Source organism: Vanellus vanellus (genome assembly GCF_965231255.1).
Source record: "Vanellus vanellus genome assembly, chromosome: 31".
In the NCBI taxonomy this organism is placed as follows: Eukaryota; Metazoa; Chordata; class Aves; order Charadriiformes; family Charadriidae; genus Vanellus; species Vanellus vanellus.
The window spans coordinates 330,290-352,647 of NC_138936.1; the positions used below are offsets into that span (position 1 = coordinate 330,290).

Below are 22,358 nucleotides of genomic sequence, written 5' to 3' on the forward strand. Positions count from 1 at the left end.
GGCTGGGATAGGGAATATGGGGGTCCCTGGGGTCTGGCTCAAGGTATGTGGGGTGCTATGGGGCTGAGATGGGGCGTGAGGGTCTCGGGGGGCTGGGATAGGGAATATGGGGGTCCCAGGGGTCTGGCTCAAGGTATGTGGGGTGCTATGGGGCTGGGATGAGGCATGAGGGTCTCGGGGGGCTGGGATAGGGAATATGGGGGTCCCAGGGGGCTGGGCTGGGATATGGGGGTCTCGGGCAATATGTGGGGTGTTGGGGGGGGTCCCGACTGGGGACAAGGAGGAGGCTCCAGTGGTAACGGTACGGAGGGACGACCGGGACCAAGCGGGGTCTCACCCTGTTCCCCCCTGACACCCCCCCAGACCCCCCCCCCCCGGGAGGAGCAGCCGCGGTCAATCCCCCACTTCCCATCGTCCTGACGTAGATTCCCGTCTCCGCATCCGCATCGCCGCGGAAAATGCCTTCGGAAAAAGACACCGCCTCCCGCCGGCGTGAAGGGGACCCTTCCCGGTGGGACTGGGACTGCCCCACCACGCGGCGTCGGTTGGAAGAACTCTATTTCCACCGACAGGATTATATCGGAGGCGGTTCCGAAGATATCCGTAATTTCTGGCTTTTCTTCGAACGGCTCCGACGTTTTCAGAACCTCAAAACCCATCGGGAATCGTCCCCCAACCGCCGCGTCCGGGCGGAACCCTCCGCCTCCGCCGTTCGCCCCTTCGATTTACCGCTTCGCTACGATTCCCGATACCGCATCAACCTCTCGGTACTGAACGTCGACTCGGAATTACGAAACCGGGATGGAGATTCCGAGGTGCCGCGACAACGCCTTTCCGAATTCCGCTTCGCTTTGCTTCACTATCTGGATTTCACCCAAAAACAAAACTTCGCCAAACTTACCAAACTCCGACGGGAACGGGAGGCGCTTCCCATCTTCCAGTACCGTCACCGGTTGCTCCGCGCCGTGGCTGAAAACCAAGTGGTGGTCATCGCCGGCGATACCGGTTGCGGGAAATCCACGCAGGTGCCTCAATTTTTGTTGGCGGCCGGTTATAGCCACGTGGCTTGTACCCAACCACGCCGTATCGCCTGCGTCTCGTTAGCCAAACGAGTTAGTTTGGAGAGCCTGCACCAGTACGGAAACCAGGTGGGTGAATTCCGCCGGTTGCCGACGGCGTTCCGGAAAGCTCAAAATTCAAGTCGGTTTTGTTCCCCCAAAAAAAAAAAAAAAAAAAAAAAAAGAAGTCCAAATATCAATATATATTTATTAAAAATTAATAATAATAATAATAAAATATATTGATATATTTATCGAGGTGAAGAATTGGGCGATGAGACTGAATCGGGAGGTGGCGCGGAGTTGCCCGGAGGGGAGGAGAGGTCGGTGGTTCGTGGGTTCGGGATTCGGATATTCGGAAATGTTTCGTTACCCGGAGAGGGGTTAAACGCTTCGAGAGAGAAATATCCGACTTCGTTCGGTTTTGTCCGACTTTGGGTTTATCCGACTTCGTTCGGGTTTATCCAACTTTGGGTTTATCCGACTTTGTTGGGTTTTTATCCGACTTTGTTGGGTTTGTATCCGACTTTGTTGGGTTTTTATCCGACTTTGTTGGGTTTTGTCCGACTTTGTTGGGTTTTTATCCGACTTTGTTGGGTTTTTATCCGACTTTGTTGGGTTTTTATCCGACTTTGTTGGGTTTTTATCCGACTTTGTTGGGTTTTTTCCGATTTCGTTCTGTTTTTGTCCGACTTCGTTCGGGGTTTGTCCGACTTCGTTCGGGGTTTGTCCGACTTCGTTCGGGGTTTTGTCCGACTTCGTTCGGGGTTTTGTCCGACTTCGTTCGGGTTTTGTCCGACTTCGTTCGGGGTTTTGTCCGACTTCGTTCGGGGTTTTGTCCGACTTCGTTCGGGGTTTTATCCGACTTCGTTCGGGGTTTTGTCCGACTTCGTTCGGGGTTTTGTCCGACTTCGTTCGGGGTTTTGTCCGACTTCGTTCGGGTTTTGTCCGACTTTGTTCGGGTTTTGTCCGACTTTGTTCGGGTTTTTATCCGACTTCGTTCGGGTTTTTATCCGACTTCGTTCGGGGTTTTATCCGACTTCGTTCGGGTTTTTATCCGACTTCGTTCGGGGTTTTATCCGACTTCGTTCGGGGTTTTATCCGACTTCGTTCGGGGTTTTATCCGACTTCGTTCGGGTTTTGTCCGACTTCGTTCGGGTTTTTATCCGACTTCGTTCGCGTTTTTATCCGACTTCGTTCGCGTTTTTATCCGACTTCGTTCGCGTTTTTATCCGACTTCGTTCGCGTTTTTATCCGACTTCGTTCGCGTTTTTATCCGACTTCGTTCGGGTTTAATCAGTTGTATTTGACTTTGACTCTTCTTTGACTCTTCTTTGACTCTTCTTTGACTCTTCTTTGACTCTTCTTTGACTCTTCTTTGACTCTTCTTTGACTCTTCTTTGACTCTTCTTTGACTCTTCTTTGACTCTTCTTTGACTCTTCTTTGACTCTTCTTCGACTCTTCTTCGACTCTTCTTCGACTCTTCTTCGACTCTTCTTCGACTCTTCTTCGACTCTTCTTCGACTCTTCTTCGACTCTTCTTCGACTCTTCTTCGACTCTTCTTCGACTCTTCTTCGACTCTTCTTCGACTCTTCTTCGACTCTTCTTCGACTCTTCTTTGACTCTTCTTTGACTCTTCTTCGACTCTTCTTCGACTCTTCTTCGACTCTTCTTCGACTCTTCTTCGACTCTTCTTCGACTCTTCTTCGACTCTTCTTCGACTCTTCTTCGACTCTTCTTCGACTCTTCTTCGACTCTTCTTCGACTCTTCTTCGACTCTGACTTTATTCCCGACTTTATTCCCGACTTTATTCCCGACTTTATTCCCGACTTTATTCCCGACTTTATTCCCGACTTTATTCCCGACTTTATTCCATTTTAATTGAATTTATCCGCTATTTTTTCCTCTTCCCTTCTTCCTCTTCCCCGCCCCAGGTGGGCTACCAAATCCGTTTCGAGAGCACCCGCTCGCCGGCCACCAAGATCGTCTTCCTGACGGAGGGGCTGCTCCTGCGGCAGGTCCAGCGGGAGCCGGCGCTGCCCGGGTACCGCGTCCTCATCGCCGACGAGGTTCACGAGCGACATCTGCACAGCGATTTCCTCCTGGGGGTCCTGCGCCGCCTCCTTCCCCTTCGGCCGGACCTTAAGTTGATTCTGATGTCGGCGACCATCAACATCCATCTTTTTTCCGGATATTTTGGGGGTGCTCCGGTGCTGCAGGTGCCGGGAAGGATCTTCCCCATCTCGGTGAGGATTTTAGGGATGAATCCGCAGTGCGGCTACAAATCGCTCCTTCGCGTCTACCCGGAGACAACGTCCTCCTCCTCTCTGCTCCTGTAGGTCATCTACCAACCCATCCCGAAGGAAGAAGCATCCGCCGGGGGGAAATCGGGGAAATCGGAGCGCCTGGATCCCCTTCCCTACCTGCGGGTGCTTCAAGCCATCGATCACAAGTACCCGCCGGAGGAACGCGGCGACCTGTTGGTGTTTCTCAGCGGCGTAGCCGAAATCGGTTCCGTGCTGGAGGCGGCTCAGGCTTACGCCGCCCGTACCCAACGTTGGATCGTCCTCCCCTTGCACAGCACCCTCTCCGTCACCGAGCAGGATAAGGTAAGTGAAACGGGACCGACCCCGGAACGATGCCGGGGTGGGATACGGCGACCGGATGGCGCGGAGCGAAGAATCATCCCAGAATCTCTTAGATTGGAAAAGATCTCTAAGATCATCCAAATCCAATCCTTGACCTGACGCTTCCAAGCCCACCGTTGAACCGTGTCCCTCAGCGCTATATCTACACCCCCTGGAGGTATTTAAGGGATGAGGACTCCACCGCCGCCTTGGGTAGCGCCTTCCAGTGTCCAATGACCCTTCCAGTAAAGAAATTCTTCCTAATATCCGATGGAAACTTCCCTTGGCCCAACTTGAAGCCGTTTCTTCTTGTTCTACCACCCGTTACTTGACGGAACAGGTCCCGCCTCTCCGCGACCTCCTTCCAGTAGAGAGCGAGAAGGTCACCCCTCAGCCTCCTCCTCTCCAGGCTGAACTCCCCCAGTTCCCTCAGCCGCTCCCCGTAAGACGCGTCCTCCAAACCCCTCACCAGCTCCGTTGGACCTTCTCTGGACACGCTCCAGCGCCTCCACGTCCTTCTTGCGGTGAGGGGTCCAAAACTGAACGCCGTACTCGAGATTTGACCTCTACCAGTGCCGAGACCTCAGACGGGTCAACTCTCCCACCCAACTCGATCTCATCCCCGAATTTACCGAGACCGCGTTCCATCCCCTCATCCAGATCGTTGATAAAAGGTGTTAAACGGGACCGTTCCCGGTCCTGAGCCCTGGAGGGACACCGCTCGTGACCGGCCGTTGACCGGAATGAACTCCGTTCACCACCGCTCTCTTCCAGCCGGGTTTTTTTTGGGTTTTTTTTGGTTTTTTTTTTAACCCAACCAAGCGTACGCCCCTCCAAGCGGCGAGCGGCCGCTTCCTCCAGTAGAACGCTGTGGGAAACGCCGTCGAAGGCTCTCCCAAAGTCCGGAGAGACATCACCCCCAGCTTTTCCCACACCCTCTAAAACCGTGTTGTAGAAGATCAGCTTCATCGAGCAGGACCTGCCTTTCATCAACCCACGTTGACTCCGTCGGATGGTCACAGACTGGTCGGGGTTGGAAGGGACCTCTGGAGCTCTTGTCCCGTCACCGGGAACCACTGAAAAAAGACTAAAAAAGACTTTTTTTTTTTTTTTTTTCCCCCTCCCTTTAAGGATTTATCAGCGTTGATGACATCTCCCCCCCCTTCAGTCTTCTCTTCTCCAGACTGAAAAGCCCCACATCCCTCAGCCTCTCCTCATCAGAGAGATGCTCCAGTCCCCCCATCATCTCCGTAGCCCTTTACTGGACCCTCTCCAGCAGTTCCCTGTCCTTCTTGACCCGGGGAGCCCCGAACTGGCCCCGATACTCCAGATGTGACCTCCCCGGGTTAGAGCAGAGGGGGAGGATGACCCCCCTCCACCTGCTGGCCACGCTCTTCTTGATGCCCCTCAGGATGCTATTGGTCTTCTTGGCCACCAGGACGCGGCGTTGGCTCGTGGTCACCCTGTTGACCACCAGGACTTCCAGGTCCCTTTCCCCAGAGCTGTTCTGCAGGAGGTCAGCCCCCCACCCCACTCTCCATCCAACCCACGCTTCCCAAGCTTGCCCTGCGAGGATGAGGTGGAAGAAGGTGTCCAAAACCTTGCTGGCTTTCCAGGGTTGTCCCCATCCGTACCACCGGATGGTACCGGGGATGGATGATCTGCTCTCCCATCGGCTTCCCCGGCACCGAAGTCAAACCGACGGCCCTTGTAGTTCCCCGGATCCTCCTTCTGGTGGATGAGGATCACGTTGGCTGGTTTCCAGTCTGATAGCACCTCCCCGGTCCGCCGGGACTACTGGGAGACGATGGAAGACGGTTTGAGGAGCACCTCCGCCAAGTCTCTCCGAACTCTTGGGTGGATAAAAAAATCCGCCTCGGCTCCGGTTGTGGGTGGTTTTGGGGTGCCACCGTTGGGCGCAACCTCGCGTTTGCCTCCTCCCTCCAACGGGGACAGCTTCGTTGCCGTAAAGACCGTCGTTTCTCCTCCTCCAGGTCTTCGACGTTCCTCCTCCCGGCGTCCGTAAGTGCATCCTCTCCACCAACATCGCGGAGACCTCGGTGACGATCGACGGCGTGCGTTTCGTGTTGGATTCTGGTAAAAAAAAACAAACAAACGCTCCCCTCGACGACGGGTGGAAAAGCTTCTCCTTCTCTCCTGCCCTGCTCCGAGCTTCTCCTTCCTTCCTCCTCCTTCCAGGGAAGGTGAAGGAGATGAGCTACGACCCTCAGGGCAAACTCCAGCGGTTGCAGGAATTTTGGATCAGCCGGGCGAGCGCCGAGCAACGGAAGGGACGTGCCGGTAGAACCGGTCCCGGTGTCTGTTACCGCCTTTACGCCGAATCCGACTACGACGCTTTTTCCCCCTACCCGGTGCCGGAGATCCAACGGGTCGCTCTGGATTCTTTGGTGCTCCAGGTAAAATTGAGGCTCCTTCTTCTGCCGTCGGGAAGAGATTTGGGAAGACGACGGAAGGGAAACGTAGCGGCTGACGGGGCGTGCTGGCTCTTCCCGTCGGCGCCGGGCTCGTTCTCCATCCGTTGTTATTTTTTTGTGGTTTGGTTTTTTTTGGGTTTTTTTTTTCTCGCAGTTAAAGAGTATGGGGTTGGGCGACCCCCGGACCTTCCCATTTTTGGAGCCACCTCCATCTTCCAGCCTGGAGACGGCCGTGCGGTACCTGAAGGAGCAGGGAGCCCTGGACGAGGCTGAAAACTTGACGCCCGTTGGGAATCTGTTGGCTCAACTGCCGGTGGACGTGGTGATCGGTGAGTAATTTTGGGAAAATAAAACAAAACAACCCCCTCCCCCCCAAAAAAAAACCCCCCCACGTTGAAGCAGAAGTGATGGCGCGGAGGAGGAGCGTGGTGGGGTCTTCACGTGCTTTCTCGCAGGCGAAATGTTGGTCCTGGGCGCTCTCTTGGGTTTGACGGAACCCATCCTGACGGTGGCGGCGGTGCTGAGCGTTCCGTCGCCGTTCCTGCGACCCGCTCGCCCCCGTCCCGACTGCGCCGCCGCCCGACGGCCCCTCGAGAGCCCCCACGGAGACCCCCTGACGCTGCTCAACGTTTTCAACGAGTGGGTCCAGGTGGGATTCCTGCCCCGAAGGAGGGGAGGCGACGGGCGGTTGGGGGGGGTGGGGGGGGGAGACTCGGCTTTTTGGGGGGCGAGGGGGGCTCAAATCCCCACGGGAGGTTTTTGGGGGGCTGATTTTGGGGGTGAAGTGCATTAAATCCCCATAGGACATTTTGGGGGGCTGATTTTGGGGGTGAAGTGCATTAAATCCCCATAGGACATTTTGGGGGGCTGATTTTTGGGGCGAGGGGCACTTAAATCCCCACGGGAGGTTTTTGGGGGGCTGAATTTTGGGGTGAAGTGCATTAAATCCCCATAGGACATTTTGGGGGGCTGATTTTGGGGGTGAAGTGCATTAAATCCCCATAGGACATTTTGGGGGGCTGATTTTTGGGGTGAAGTGCGCTCAAATCCCCGCAGGAGGTTTTTGGGGGGCTGATTTTGGGGGTGAAGCTCATTAAATCCCCATAGGACATTTTGGGGGGGCTGATTTTTGGGGGTGAGGGGCGCTCAAATCCCCACGGGAGGTTTTGTGGGGCTGATTTTGGGGGTGAAGCTCATTAAATCCCCATAGGACATTTTGGGGGGGCTGATTTTTGGGGGTGAGGGGCGCTCAAATCCCCACAGGAGGTTTTTGGGGGGCTGATTTTGGGGGTGAAGCGCATTAAATCCCCGAAGGACATTTTGGGGGGCTGATTTTTGGGGTGAAGCGCATTAAATCCCCATAGGACATTTTTGGGGGGCTGATTTTTGGGGGTGAGGGGTGCTGAAATCCCCACGGGAGGTTTTTGGGGGGCTGATTTTGGGGGTGAAGTGCGTTAAATCCCCGTAGGAGGTTTTGGGGGGCTGATTTGTGGGGGCGAGGGGCGCTTAAATCCCCATAGGACATTTTGGGGGGCTGATTTTTGGGGTGAAGCGCATTAAAACCCCGTAGGAGGTTGTGGGGGGCTGATTTTTGGGGTGAAGTGCGCTCAAATCCCCACAGGAGGTTTTTGGGGGGCTGATTTTGGGGGTGAAGCGCGTTAAATCCCCGAAGGACATTTTGGGGGGCTGATTTTGGGGGTGAAGTGCGCTCAAATCCCCACGGGAGGTTTTGGGGGGGCTGATTTTGGGGGTGAAGCGCATTAAGTCCCCATAGGACATTTTGGGGGGCTGAATTTTGGGGTGAAGCGCATTAAATCCCCATAGGACATTTTTGGGGGGCTGATTTTGGGGGTGAAGCGTATTAAATCCCCATAGGACATTTTGGGGGGCTGATTTTTGGGGGTGAAGTGCGTTAAATCCCCATAGGACATTTTGGGGGGCTGATTTTGGGGGTGAAGTGCATTAAATCCCCATAGGACATTTTGGGGGGCTGATTTTTGGGGGCGAGGGGCACTTAAATCCCCACGGGAGGTTTTTGGGGGACTGATTTTGGGGGTGAAGCGCGTTAAATCCCCATAGGACATTTTTGGGGGGCTGATTTTTGGGGTGAAGCGCATTAAATCCCCGAAGGACATTTTGGGGGGCTGATTTTGGGGGTGAAGTGCGCTCAAATCCCCACGGGAGGTTTTGGGGGGGCTGATTTTGGGGGTGAAGCGCATTAAGTCCCCATAGGACATTTTGGGGGGCTGAATTTTGGGGTGAAGCGCATTAAATCCCCATAGGACATTTTGGGGGGCTGATTTTTGGGGTGAAGTGCGCTCAAATCCCCGCGGGAGGTTTTTGGGGGGCTGATTTTGGGGGTGAAGTGCGCTCAAATCCCCATAGGGGGTTTTGGGGGGCTGATTTTTGGGGTGAGGGGCGCTCAAATCCCCACGGGAGGTTTTTGGGGGGCTGAATTTTGGGGGTGAAGTGCGTTAAATCCCCGTAGGAGGTTTTGGGGGGCTGATTTTTGGGGGCGAGGGGCGCTTAAATCCCCATAGGACATTTTGGGGGGCTGATTTTTGGGGGCGAGGGGCGCTTAAATCCCCATAGGACATTTTGGGGTGCTGATATTTGGGGTGAAGTGCGCTCAAATCCCCGCAGGAGGTTTTTGGGGGGCTGATTTTGGGGGTGAAGCGCGTTAAATCCCCATAGGACATTTTTGGGGGGCTGATTTTTGGGGTGAAGCGCATTAAATCCCCGAAGGACATTTTGGGGGGCTGATTTTGGGGGTGAAGTGCGCTCAAATCCCCACGGGAGGTTTTGGGGGGGCTGATTTTGGGGGTGAAGCGCATTAAGTCCCCATAGGACATTTTGGGGGGCTGAATTTTGGGGTGAAGCGCATTAAATCCCCATAGGACATTTTGGGGGGCTGATTTTTGGGGTGAAGTGCGCTCAAATCCCCGCGGGAGGTTTTTGGGGGGCTGATTTTGGGGGTGAAGTGCGCTCAAATCCCCATAGGGGGTTTTGGGGGGCTGATTTTTGGGGTGAGGGGCGCTCAAATCCCTGCGGGAGGTTTTTGGGGGGCTGATTTTGGGGGTGAAGCGCATTAAATCCCCATAGGACATTTTGAGGGGCTGATTTTTGGGGGCGAGGGGCGCTCAAATCCCCGCGGGAGGTTTTGGGGGGCTGATTTTTGGGGGTGAAGTGCATTAAATCCCCATAGGACATTTTGGGGGGCTGATTTTGGGGGTGAAGCGCATTAAATCCCCATAGGACATTTTGGGGGGCTGATTTTTTGGGCGAGGGGCACTTAAATCCCCATAGGACATCCCCGGGGAGTTCCGACCCCTTTTTTTCCCGACCCCTTTTTTTCCCGACCCCTTTTTTTCCCGACTCCTTTTTTTCCCGACCCCGTTTTTACCCGACCCCGTTTTTACCCGACCCCGGTTTTTCCCGACCCCGGTTTTTCCCGACCCCGGTTTTTTCCCACTCCCTCCTTTTTTTTCCCACTCCCTCCTTTTTTTTCCCACTCCCTCCTTTTTTTTCCCACTCCCTCCTTTTTTTTCCGAACCCTTTTTTTTCCGAACCCTTTTTTTCCGAACCCTTTTTTTTCCGAACCCTTTTTTTTCCGAACCCTTTTTTTTCCGACTCCTTTTGTTCCGAACCCTTTTGTTCCGAACCTTTTTTTTCCGACTCCTTTTTTTCCGACTCCTTTTTTTCCGACTCCTTTTTTTCCGACCCCTTTTTTTCCCGACCCCTTTTTTTCCCGACCCCTTTTTTTCCCGACCCCTTTTTTTCCCGACCCCTTTTTTTCCGACCCCTTTTTTTCCGACCCCTTTTTTTCCGACCCCTTTTTTTCCCGACCCCTTTTTTTCCCGACCCCTTTTTTTCCCGACCCCTTTTTTTCCCGACCCCTTTTTTTCCCGACCCCTTTTTTTCCCGACCCCTTTTTTTCCCGACCCCTTTTTTTCCCGACCCCGTTTTTCCCCACTCCTGTTTTTCCCCACTCCTGTTTTTCCCCACTCCTGTTTTTCCCCACTCCTGTTTTTCCCCACTCCTGTTTTTCCCCACTCCTGTTTTTCCCCACTCACTCCTTTTTCCCCACTCACTCCTTTTTTCCCACTCACTCCTTTTTTTTCCGAACCCTTTTTTTTCCGAACCCTTTTTTTTCCGAACCCCTTTTTTTCCGAACCCTTTTTTTTCCGAACCCTTTTTTTCCCGACTCCTTTTGTTCCGAACCCTTTTTTTTCCGACTCCTTTTGTTCCGAACCCTTTTTTTCCCGACTCCTTTTGTTCCGAACCCTTTTTTTTCCGACTCCTTTTGTTCCGAACCCTTTTTTTCCGACTCCTTTTGTTCCGAACCCTTTTTTTTCCGACTCCTTTTGTTCCGAACCCTTTTTTTCCCGACTCCTTTTGTTCCGAACCCTTTTTTTCCGACTCCTTTTGTTCCGAACCCTTTTTTTCCCGACTCCTTTTGTTCCGAACCCTTTTGTTCCCGACTCCTTTTGTTCCGAACCCTTTTTTTCCGACTCCTTTTTTTTTCCGACTCCTTTTTTTTTCCGACTCCTTTTTTTTTCCGACTCCTTTTTTTTCCCGACTCCTTTTTTTCCCGACTCCTTTTTTTTCCCGACTCCTTTTTTTTCCCGACTCCTTTTTTTTCCCGACTCCTTTTTTTTTCCGACTCCTTTTTTTTTCCGACTCCTTTTTTTTTCCGACTCCTTTTTTTTTCCGACTCCTTTTTTTTTCCGACTCCTTTTTTTTCCCGACTCCTTTTTTTTCCCGACTCCTTTTTTTTCCCGACTCCTTTTTTTTTCCGACTCCTTTTTTTTTCCGACTCCTTTTTTTTTCCGACTCCTTTTTTTTTCCGACTCCTTTTTTTTCCCGACTCCTTTTTTTTCCCGACTGCAGGTGAAATCGGAGCGCGGCGGTAACTCTCGGAAATGGTGCCGACGCCGAGGTCTGGAAGAACATCGGCTTTACGAAGCCGCCAACCTACGGCGCCAATTTCGGGTGAGGAAAACGGGATCCGTTGGCATTGGGATTCGCCGCTCATCCATGCGTTGGCGGTGCGGAGGTGAACCGATCTTCCCACCTTCTCCCACCAACCTCAGGAGCTTCTCCGAGACCACCGGTTGTTGGAAGAAACCTCCCACCGGTTCACCGATAGCTACAGCCGGCAAAACCGGCACCGGGAACGCCGTGAGCTCCACCGCTTGTGGCGTTCCCACGCCGAAACGGAAAGTCGGAAGCGGAAAGTGCTGCGGTTGCGAGATGGGATGGACGCCGGCTCCTCCGGTGAAGAGGAAGAGGATGGTGGTACCCACCGGAAAGGGGAGCGCAGCGTCGATATCCAGGTGACCCTCAGCGTTCCTCTCCTCTCCCGGGAAGCAGGATGGGACCATCTTCCTGACGTCGTCTCTTTTCCGTAGGATGTCAAGTTCAAACTCCGCCACGACGTGGAGGAGCTCCAGGTCGTATCCAGTTCAGCCCTCACCTCCTCCCAGCTCATCCTGCTCAAACTGGTGCTGTGCCGGGGGCTTTACCCCCAACTGGCCGTACCCGACCAACTCAACAGCGGCCGCAAAGACTCCGATCAGGTCCGCGTTGTCCCCAAAGCCCCTTTGGGGGGGGGAAGATGATGTCCCCAAAGCCCCTTTGGGGGGGGGAAAGATGATGTCCCCAAAGCCCCTTTGGGGGGGGAAAGATGATGTCCCCAACAGCCCCTTTGGAGGGGGAAAGATGATGTCCCCAAAGCCCCTTTGGGGGGGAAAGATGATGTCCCCAAAGCCCATTTGGGGGGGGGAAAGATGATGTCCCCAAAGCCCCTTTGGGGGGGGGAAGATGATGTCCCCAAAGCCCCTTTGGGGGGGGGAAGATGATGTCCCCAAAGCCCCTTTGGGGGGGGAAAGATGATGTCCCCAAAGCCCCTTTGGGGGGGGGAAAGATGATGTCCCCAAAGCCCCTTTGGGGGGCGGAAAGATGATGTCCCCAAAGCCCCTTTGGGGGGGGGAAAGATGATGTCCCCAACAGCCCCAAAGCCCCTTTGGAGGGGGAAGATGATGTCCCCAAAGCCCCTTTGGGGGGGGGAAAGATGATGTCCCCAAAGCCCCTTTGGGGGGGGAAAGATGATGTCCCCAAAGCCCCTTTGGGGGGGGGAAAGATGATGTCCCCAAAGCCCCTTTGGGGGGGGGAAAGATGATGTCCCCAAAGCCCCTTTGGGGGGGGGAAAGATGATGTCCCCAAAGCCCCTTTGAGGGGGGGGAAAGATGATGTCCCCAAAGCCCCTTTGGGGGGGGAAAGATGATGTCCCCAAAGCCCCTTTGGGGGGGGGAAAGATGATGTCCCCAAAGCCCCTTTGGGGGGGGAAAGATGATGTCCCCAAAGCCCCTTTGGGGGGGGAAAGATGATGTCCCCAAAGCCCCTTTGGGGGGGGAAAGATGATGTCCCCAAAGCCCCTTTGGGGGGGGAAAGATGATGTCCCCAAAGCCCCTTTGGGGGGGGAAAGATGATGTCCCCAAAGCCCCTTTGGAGGGGGAAAGATGATGTCCCCAACAGCCCCTTTGGGGGGGGGAAAGATGATGTCCCCAAAGCCCCTTTGGAGGGGGGAAAGATGATGTCCCCAAAGCCCCTTTGGGGGGGGGAAAGATGATGTCCCCAAAGCCCCTTTGGGGGGGGGAAAGATGATGTCCCCAACAGCCCCAAAGCCCCTTTGGGGGGGGGAAAGATGATGTCCCCAAAGCCCCTTTGGAGGGGGAAAGATGATGTCCCCAAAGCCCCTTTGGGGGGGGAAAGATGATGTCCCCAACAGCCCCAAAGCCCCTTTGGAGGGGGGAAAGATGATGTCCCCAAAGCCCCTTTGGGGGGGGAAAGATGATGTCCCCAACAGCCCCAAAGCCCCTTTGGGGGGGGGGAAAGATGATGTCCCCAAAGCCCCTTTGGGGGGGGAAAGATGATGTCCCCAAAGCCCCTTTGGGGGGGGAAAGATGATGTCCCCAACAGCCCCAAAGCCCCTTTGGAGGGGGGGAAAGATGATGTCCCCAAAGCCCCTTTGGGGGGGGGAAAGATGATGTCCCCAAAGCCCCTTTGGGGGGGGAAAGATGATGTCCCCAAAGCCCCTTTGGGGGGGGGAAAGATGATGTCCCCAAAGCCCCTTTGGGGGGGGGAAAGATGATGTCCCCAAAGCCCCTTTGGAGGGGGGAAAGATGATGTCCCCAAAGCCCCTTTGGGGGGGGGAAAGATGATGTCCCCAAAGCCCCTTTGGGGGGGGGAAAGATGATGTCCCCAACAGCCCCAAAGCCCCTTTGGGGGGGGGAAAGATGATGTCCCCAAAGCCCCTTTGGAGGGGGAAAGATGATGTCCCCAAAGCCCCTTTGGAGGGGGAAAGATGATGTCCCCAAAGCCCCTTTGGGGGGGGAAAGATGATGTCCCCAACAGCCCCAAAGCCCCTTTGGAGGGGGGGAAAGATGATGTCCCCAAAGCCCCTTTGGGGGGGGAAAGATGATGTCCCCAACAGCCCCAAAGCCCCTTTGGGGGGGGGGAAAGATGATGTCCCCAAAGCCCCTTTGGGGGGGGAAAGATGATGTCCCCAAAGCCCCTTTGGGGGGGGAAAGATGATGTCCCCAACAGCCCCAAAGCCCCTTTGGAGGGGGGGAAAGATGATGTCCCCAAAGCCCCTTTGGGGGGGGGAAAGATGATGTCCCCAAAGCCCCTTTGGGGGGGGAAAGATGATGTCCCCAAAGCCCCTTTGGAGGGGGGAAAGATGATGTCCCCAAAGCCCCTTTGGGGGGGGAAAGATGATGTCCCCAAAGCCCCTTTGGGGGGAGAAAGATGATGTCCCCAAAGCCCCTTTGGGGGGGGGAAGATGATGTCCCCAAAGCCCCTTTGGGGGGGGAAAGATGATGTCCCCAAAGCCCCTTTGGGGGGGGAAAGATGATGTCCCCAAAGCCCCTTTGGAGGGGGGAAAGATGATGTCCCCAAAGCCCCTTTGGGGGGGGGAAAGATGATGTCCCCAAAGCCCCTTTGGGGGGGGGAAAGATGATGTCCCCAAAGCCCCTTTGGGGGGGGGGAAAGATGATGTCCCCAAAGCCCCTTTGGGGGGGGGAAGATGATGTCCCCAAAGCCCCTTTGGGGGGGGAAAGATGATGTCCCCAAAGCCCCTTTGGGGGGGGAAAGATGATGTCCCCAACAGCCCCAAAGCCTCTTTGGGGGGGAAAGATGATGTCCCCAAAGCCCCTTTGGAGGGGGAAAGATGATGTCCCCAAAGCCCCTTTGGGGGGGGGAAAGATGATGTCCCCAAAGCCCCTTTGGAGGGGGAAAGATGATGTCCCCAAAGCCCCTTTGGGGGGGAAAGATGATGTCCCCAAAGCCCCTTTGGGGGGGGAAAGATGATGTCCCCAAAGCCCCTTTGGGGGGGGGAAAGATGATGTCCCCAAAGCCCCTTTGGAGGGGGAAAGATGATGTCCCCAAAGCCCCTTTGGGGGGGAAAGATGATGTCCCCAAAGCCCCTTTGGGGGGGAAAGATGATGTCCCCAAAGCCCCTTTGGGGGGGGAAAGATGATGTCCCCAACAGCCCCAAAGCCTCTTTGGGGGGGAAAGATGATGTCCCCAAAGCCCCTTTGGAGGGGGAAAGATGATGTCCCCAAAGCCCCTTTGGGGGGGGGAAAGATGATGTCCCCAAAGCCCCTTTGGGGGGGGGAAAGATGATGTCCCCAAAGCCCCTTTGGAGGGGGAAAGATGATGTCCCCAAAGCCCCTTTGGGGGGGAAAGATGATGTCCCCAAAGCCCCTTTGGGGGGGGAAAGATGATGTCCCCAAAGCCCCTTTGGGGGGGGGAAAGATGATGTCCCCAAAGCCCCTTTGGAGGGGGAAAGATGATGTCCCCAAAGCCCCTTTGGGGGGGAAAGATGATGTCCCCAAAGCCCCTTTGGAGGGGGAAAGATGATGTCCCCAAAGCCCCTTTGGGGGGGAAAGATGATGTCCCCAAAGCCCCTTTGGGGGGGGAAAGATGATATCCCCAAAGCCCCTTTGGGGGGGGGAAAGATGATGTCCCCAAAGCCCCTTTGGGGGGGGGAAAGATGATGTCCCCAAAGTCCCTTTGGAGGGGGAAAGATGATGTCCCCAAAGCCCCTTTGGGGGGGGGGAAAGATGATGTCCCCAAAGCCCCTTTGGGGGGGGAAAGATGATGTCCCCAACAGCCCCTTTGGGGGGGGGAAAGATGATGTCCCCAAAGCCCCTTTGGGGGGGGAAAGATGATGTCCCCAAAGCCCCTTTGGGGGGGGGAAAGATGATGTCCCCAAAGGCCCTTTGGGGGGGGGGAAGATGATGTCCCCAAAGCCCCTTTGGGGGGGGGAAAGATGATGTCCCCAAAGCCCCTTTGGAGGGGGAAAGATGATGTCCCCAAAGCCCCTTTGGGGGGGGAAAGATGATGTCCCCAAAGCCCCTTCGGGGGGGGGAAAGATGATGTCCCCAAAGCCCCTTTGGAGGGGGAAAGATGATGTCCCCAAAGCCCCTTTGGGGGGGGGGAAAGATGATGTCCCCAAAGCCCCTTTGGGGGGGGGAAAGATGATGTCCCCAAAGCCCCTTTGGGGGGGGAAAGATGATGTCCCCAACAGCCCCTTTGGAGGGGGAAAGATGATGTCCCCAAAGCCCCTTTGGGGGGGAAAGATGATGTCCCCAAAGCCCCTTTGGGGGGGGGAAAGATGATGTCCCCAAAGCCCCTTTGGGGGGGGGGAAAGATGATGTCCCCAAAGCCCCTTTGGGGGGGGGGAAAGATGATGTCCCCAAAGCCCCTTTGGAGGGGGAAAGATGATGTCCCCAAAGCCCCTTTGGAGGGGGAAAGATGATGTCCCCAAAGCCCCTTTGGGGGGGGGGAAAGATGATGTCCCCAAAGCCCCTTTGGGGGGGGGGAAAGATGATGTCCCCAAAGCCCCTTTGGGGGGGGAAAGATGATGTCCCCAAAGCCCCTTTGGGGGGGGAAAGATGATGTCCCCAAAGCCCCTTTGGGGGGAGAAAGATGATGTCCCCAAAGCCCCTTTGGGGGGAGAAAGATGATGTCCCCAAAGCCCCTTTGGGGGGGGAAAGATGATGTCCCCAAAGCCCCTTTGGGGGGGGGGAAAGATGATGTCCCCAAAGCCCCTTTGGGGGGGGAAAGATGATGTCCCCAAAGCCCCTTTGGAGGGGGAAAGATGATGTCCCCAAAGCCCCTTTGGGGGGGGGAAAGATGATGTCCCCAACAGCCCCTTTGGAGGGGGGAAAGATGATGTCCCCAAAGCCCCTTTGGGGGGGGAAAGATGATGTCCCCAACAGCCCCTTTGGGGGGGGAAAGATGATGTCCCCAACAGCCCCTTTGGGGGGGGAAAGATGATGTCCCCAAAGCCCCTTTGGAGGGGGAAAGATGATGTCCCCAAAGCCCCTTTGGGGGGGGAAAGATGATGTCCCCAAAGCCCCTTTGGGGGGGGAAAGATGATGTCCCCAAAGCCCCTTTGGGGGGGGGAAGATGATGTCCCCAAAGCCCCTTTGGAGGGGGGAAAGATGATGTCCCCAAAGCCCCTTTGGGGGGGGGAAAGATGATGTCCCCAAAGCCCCTTTGGGGGGGGGAAAGATGATGTCCCCAAAGCCCCTTTGGGGGGGGGAAAGATGATGTCCCCAAAGCCCCTTTGGGGGGGGAAAGATGATGTCCCCAAAGCCCCTTTGGAGGGGGAAAGATGATGTCCCCAAAGCCCCTTTGGAGGGGGAAAGATGATGTCCCCAAAGCCCCTTTGGGGGGGGGAAAGATGATGTCCCCAAAGCCCCTTTGGGGGGGGGAAAGATGATGTCCCCAACAGCCCCAAAGCCCCTTTGGGGGGGGAAAGATGATGTCCCCAAAGCCCCTTTGGGGGGGGAAAGATGATGTCCCCAAAGCCCCTTTGGGGGGGGGGAAAGATGATGTCCCCAAAGCCCCTTTGGGGGGGGGAAAGATGATGTCCCCAAAGCCCCTTTGGGGGGAGAAAGATGATGTCCCCAAAGCCCCTTTGGGGGGGGGAAAGATGATGTCCCCAAAGCCCCTTTGGGGGGGGAAAGATGATGTCCCCAAAGCCCCTTTGGGGGGGGAAAGATGATGTCCCCAAAGCCCCTTTGGGGGGAGAAAGATGATGTCCCCAAAGCCCCTTTGGGGGGAGAAAGATGATGTCCCCAAAGCCCCTTTGGGGGGGGAAAGATGATGTCCCCGACAGCCCCACGTTCTCCCTCGATGTCTTTTTTTTTGGTTTTTTGGTTTTTTTGTTTTCCTTTCGCTGCAGATTTTTCACACCAAAACCAAGCAGGGCGTCGTCCTTCATCCCACCTGCGTCTTCGCCACCAACCCGGAGCTGCTCCACGCCGAGGAGGGACCTCAACGCGGTGAGACCAAAGGTTGGATAACCCTCCCCGGGTTCTCCCCGGTTTTATTTTGGTTGGGGGGTGGGGGGGGGAACCGCCACCCATTTCGGACTTCGGCAAATCCCCGGCTGCTGGGGGTGGGGAGAAAGGTTGGGAAGGAGGTGAGGGATGAGGGCTAAGATCCCGAAACCATCCCATAATTCTCCCTGAAGAGGCAACGGAGGGGTTGAGCCGTCACCACCAGCTCCTCGCCTTCGTCTCGTTGTTGGAGACCAACAAACCCTACTTGACGAATTGCGTCCGGGTCCCGGCCCTACAGGTGAAGCCTTCTTTCCCTTCCTCTTCCTCTCCCAACCCTCCCGTAGCTCTTCCTCACCCCAACCCCCGTTACTTTGGGCTCTTCCCCAGGTTCTCCTGCTCTTCTCCCGTTCGTTGGACACCGGCGGGGACTGCGCTCGGTTGGTGGCGGACGGATGGTTGGAGGTCACCATCCCCCACGTCGACTCCGCCCTCCGTCTTCTCTCCGCGGCTCTACAGCTTCGTTCCTCTTGGGAAAAACTCCTCCACCAGTTTTTGGAAGGTCGGGGAGAAGATTCGGGTCGCCGACCCAGTTCCCGGGACGTATCCCACCTCAGCCGGGGACTTTTGGAGTTCTTGCGGATGGAGGTGACCCACGCGCACGTGGTTTTTTTTTTTTGTGTGTTTTGTTGGTTTTTTTTTTTTTGGGGTTTTTAAGTCAGCCATTCCCACCGCCTTTCCAGGGATTGAAGGCTGAGGAAGAAGAAGATGAGGAGAACCGACGTACCCGTGACGTTCCTCCCCACCGTCCTCTTACAGGTTCCGTACCGCCTACGCCAACTCACCTCTTTGGAGAAACAAAACCTTTACGTCGGTCCCCAAACCGTGGCTGCCTCTTCCCGGCTCCCGGCGCTCTTCCAAGGGACGGAGATGAAACCCGACGAGGTGAAAGGTGGTCACAGGGTGACGGATTTTCTCACTTACAACTGCCTGACGGTGAATAACCCCTCTGAACAACCCCCCCCACCTCCCCCACCTCCCCCCAACCCCAACGGGCAACGCTGAGCGTCCCCTTCGCAGACGGATACGGACCTCTACAGCGACTGCCTGCGGAGATTTTGGACCTGTCCCCACTGCCATCTCCGCGTCCCCTTCACCCCTCTGGAGCGTATGTGCCACGAAAGCGTTTGCCGACCCGCCGAGGGTGAGTCTCGTGTCGTCCGTCCGTCTGTCCCTCCCCCATCCTCTCCGGGGGGGGGGGGGGGGGCTGCGACAATCGGGGAGTTTTAAGAGCGTCGCCGCGAGACGCCGCGTTTCGGGAGCGCGCCGGGGGGAGGAAAGAAAAAAGTCTCGAGTGGCTTTGATTTCCTATCGATCCCTCTTTTTTTTTTTTTTATTTTTTTATTTCTTTTTTTTAATTTTTTTATTTTTTTTTTATTTTTTTCTTTTTTTTTATTTTTTTATTTCTTTTTTTTTATTTTTTTATTTCTTTTTTTTATTTTTTTATTTCTTTTTTTTTTATTTTTTTATTTCTTTTTTTTTATTTTTTTATTTCTTTTTTTTATTTTTTTATTTCTTTTTTTTTTATTTCTTTTTTTTTTATTTTTTTATTTCTTTTTTTTTATTTTTTTATTTCTTTTTTTTATTTTTTTATTTCTTTTTTTTATTTTTTTATTTCTTTTTTTTTATTTTTTTATTTCTTCTTTTTTTTATTTTTTTATTTCTTTTTTTTAATTTTTTTATTTTTTTTTTATTTTTTTCTTTTTTTTTATTTTTTTATTTCTTTTTTTTTATTTTTTTATTTCTTTTTTTTATTTTTTTATTTCTTTTTTTTTATTTTTTTATTTCTTTTTTTTTATTTCTTTTTTTTTATTTTTTATTTCTTTTTTTTTATTTTTTTATTTCTTTTTTTTTTATTTTTTTATTTCTTTTTTTTATTTCTTTTTTTTTATTTTTTTATTTCTTTTTTTTTATTTTTTTTATTTTTTTTTATTTTTTTATTTCTTTTTTTATTATTTTTTTATTTCTTTTTTTTATTATTTTTTTATTTCTTTTTTTTATTTTTTTTATTTCTTTTTTTTTATTTTTTTATTTCTTTTTTTTATTTTTTTATATTTTTTTTATTTTTTTATTTCTTTTTTTTATTTTTTATTTCTTTTCTTTATTTTTTTATTTCTTTTTTTTTATTTTTTTATTTCTTTTTTTTATTTTTTTATTTCTTTTTTTTTATTTTTTTATTTTTTTTTATTATTTTTTTATTTCTTTTTTTTTATTTTTTTATTTCTTTTTTTTTTATTTTTTATTTCTTTTTTTATTTTTTTATTTCTTTTTTTTATTTTTTTATTTCTTTTTTTTATTTTTTTCTTTTTTTTATTTCTTTTTTTTTTTTTAATTATTTTTTTATTTCTTTTTTTTTTTTCTTTTTTTTATTTTTTTATTTCTTTTTTTTATTTTTTTTTTTATTTTTTTATTTCTTTTTTTTATTATTTTTTTATTTCTTTTTTTTATTATTTTTTTTATTTTTTTTTATTATTTTTTTATTTCTTTTTTTTTATTATTTTTTTATTTCTTTTTTTTATTATTTTTTTATTTCTTTTTTTTATTTTTTTATTTCTTTTTTTATTTTTTTATTTCTTTTTTTTTATTTTTTATTTCTTTTTTTTTATTTTTTTATTTCTTTTTTTATTTTATTTTTTTATTTCTTTTTTTTATTATTTTTTTTTTTATTTATTTTTATTTTTTTTTTTTTTTTTTTTATTTTTCCCCTCCAGCCCCCCAGGAAGAAACGTCGGAAAACTCATCCAAAACCTCCGCCCTGCACCGATCCTATCGCTGCGACATTTGCCGACGGGATTTCACCTTCACCCCCACCGAAATCCTCCGGCACAAGAAGCAGCATCAGTGATGGGGGGGGTGGGGTTGGGGGGAGGGGGGGATGCTCTCATCCAGCCGGCGCTGAACGCCGCGACGTCGGGATCCGTCCCCGATCCGTTGGGACAACCGGGAGAACCCCCTAAAGGAAAAGACCACCCCCCCCCCCCCCCCCGACCTCACCGCTACCTCCGTTGATTTTTTGGGTGAGTTTTTGGCTGGATGCTAAAAAGGGATTTGACGTTTCGGGGTCGCCTCCGGCGTCCTCGGCGGAGGTTAACTTCGTTTCAATCCTCATTTATTTTATTTTAAAAAAACCCAAAAAACATGGAAATAAATAGATTTTTTTTTATTACAAAAAAAAAAACCATGGAAATAAATAGATTTTTTTTTTTTTAAAAAAAAACCCACAACATGGAAATAAATAGATTTTTTTTTTTAAAAAAAACCCACAACATGGAAATAAATAGATTTTTTTTTTTAAAAAAAACCCACAACATGGAAATAAATAGATTTTTTTTTTAAAAAAAAAACAAAGCATGGAAATAAATAGATTTTTTAAAAAAAACATGGAAATAAATAGATTTTTTTTTTTTAAAAAAAAAGAACACAACATGGAAATAAATAGATTTTTTTTAAAAAAAAAAAAAACAAAACCATGGAAATAAATAGATTGTGGTTTTTTTTAAAAAAAAAAAAACTTGGAAAGAAATAGATTTTTTTTTTTAAAAAAAAAAAACAAACATGGAAAGAAATAGATTTTTTTTTTTTTTTAAAAAAAAAACATGGAAAGAAATAGATTTTTTTTTTTTTTAAAAAAAACAAAACCATGGAAAGAAATAGATTTTTTTTTTTTTTTTAAAAAAAACAAAACCATGGAAAGAAATAGATTTTTTTTTTTTTTTTTTAAAAAAACCAAAACCATGGAAAGAAATAGATTTTTTTTTTTTTTTTTTTTTGGAGAAAATCGGCGCTGGCCCCGGAATGTGGGTTTCCTCCGCCCGTGAGGGTCCCCGCTTTGATTTCTGCCCTTCCCCCCCCCCCCCCCGCCCCAGATTTGGCCGGTTTGGGGTTTGCAGGACGAAGGGGTGTTTTAGAGGGGGGGGGAATCTCTTGGGGGTCTCCTGCCTGGTGCGGCACAGCCAGAGTGTGGCACTCCTACACCGCGCAGTCGTCCCCACCTCCTTTTTTTTTTTCCCCGTTGTATCCCATGGGAAAATCACCGGAGGGGCACGTGCCGGGAATTTTCCGCCACCGGCCCCCCAAACCCCCCCCCCCCCCAATATTAATACCGGGTGACCTGAGCATCCCTTTCGGGGGACGCTTGTTCCTGCCGTGGGAAAAGGGGAAAAGGAAAAGGGGGAAAAGGGGAAAAGGGGAAAAAGAAAAAGGGAAAAGGAAAAGGGGGAAAAGGGGAAAAGGAAAAGGGGAAAAGGGGAAAAGGAAAAGGGGGAAAAGGGGAAAAGGAAAAGGGGGAAAAGGAAAAAGGGGAAAGGAAAAGGGGAAAAGGAAAAGGGGGAAAAGGGGAAAAGGAAAAGGGGGGAAAAGGGGAAAAGGGGAAAAGGAAAAGGGGAAAAGGGGAAAAGGAAAAGGGGGAAAAGGGGAAAAGGAAAAGGGGAAAAGGGGAAAAGGAAAAGGGGGAAAAGGGGAAAAGGAAAAGGGGAAAAGGGGAAAAGGAAAAGGGGGAAAAGGGGAAAAAGGAAAAGGGGGAAAAGGGGAAAAGGGAAAGGGGGAAAAGGGGAAAAGGAAAAGGGGGAAAAGGGGAAAAGGAAAAGGGGGAAAAGGGGGAAAAGGGAAAGGGGGAAAAGGGGAAAAGGAAAAGGGGGAAAAGGGGAAAAGGAAAAGGGGGAAAAGGGGAAAAGGAAAAGGGGGAAAAGGGGAAAAGGAAAAGGGGGAAAAGGGGAAAAGGAAAAGGGGGAAAAGGGGAAAAGGAAAAGGGGGAAAAGGGGAAAAGGAAAAGGGGAAAAGGGGAAAAGGGAAAGGGGGGAAAAGGGGAAAAGGGGGAAAAGG

At 51.3% G+C, this 22,358-nt stretch overlaps 2 protein-coding genes and 1 long non-coding RNA gene across 3 annotated transcripts in view; all 3 read left to right on the forward strand.

Annotated features, from left to right (window-relative positions):
* The window catches only part of CCDC9 (coiled-coil domain containing 9), a 206,193-nt gene that overhangs the window by 20,268 nt on the left and 163,567 nt on the right, over positions 1-22,358 (forward strand). The gene's annotated exons all lie outside the window — the stretch shown is intronic.
* Positions 459-20,513, forward strand: DHX34 (DExH-box helicase 34; the record flags this gene model as incomplete). Its single annotated transcript, XM_082496805.1, has 16 exons — positions 459-1,148; positions 2,996-3,307; positions 3,401-3,670; positions 5,683-5,785; positions 5,888-6,105; positions 6,278-6,452; positions 6,579-6,772; positions 11,014-11,115; positions 11,217-11,459; positions 11,535-11,702; positions 17,381-17,480; positions 17,672-17,778; positions 17,868-18,125; positions 18,297-18,473; positions 18,558-18,681; positions 20,249-20,513. 16 exons carry the CDS (start codon positions 459-461, stop codon positions 20,380-20,382), a joined length of 3,375 nt encoding a protein of 1,124 aa, XP_082352931.1. The 3' UTR covers positions 20,383-20,513.
* The window catches only part of LOC309682694, a 5,169-nt gene continuing 3,325 nt past the window's right edge, over positions 20,515-22,358 (forward strand). Inside the window, exon 1 of the long non-coding RNA XR_014270148.1 lies at positions 20,515-20,554. This is a non-coding gene — a long non-coding RNA (uncharacterized lncRNA). The remainder of the gene's footprint in view (positions 20,555-22,358) is intronic.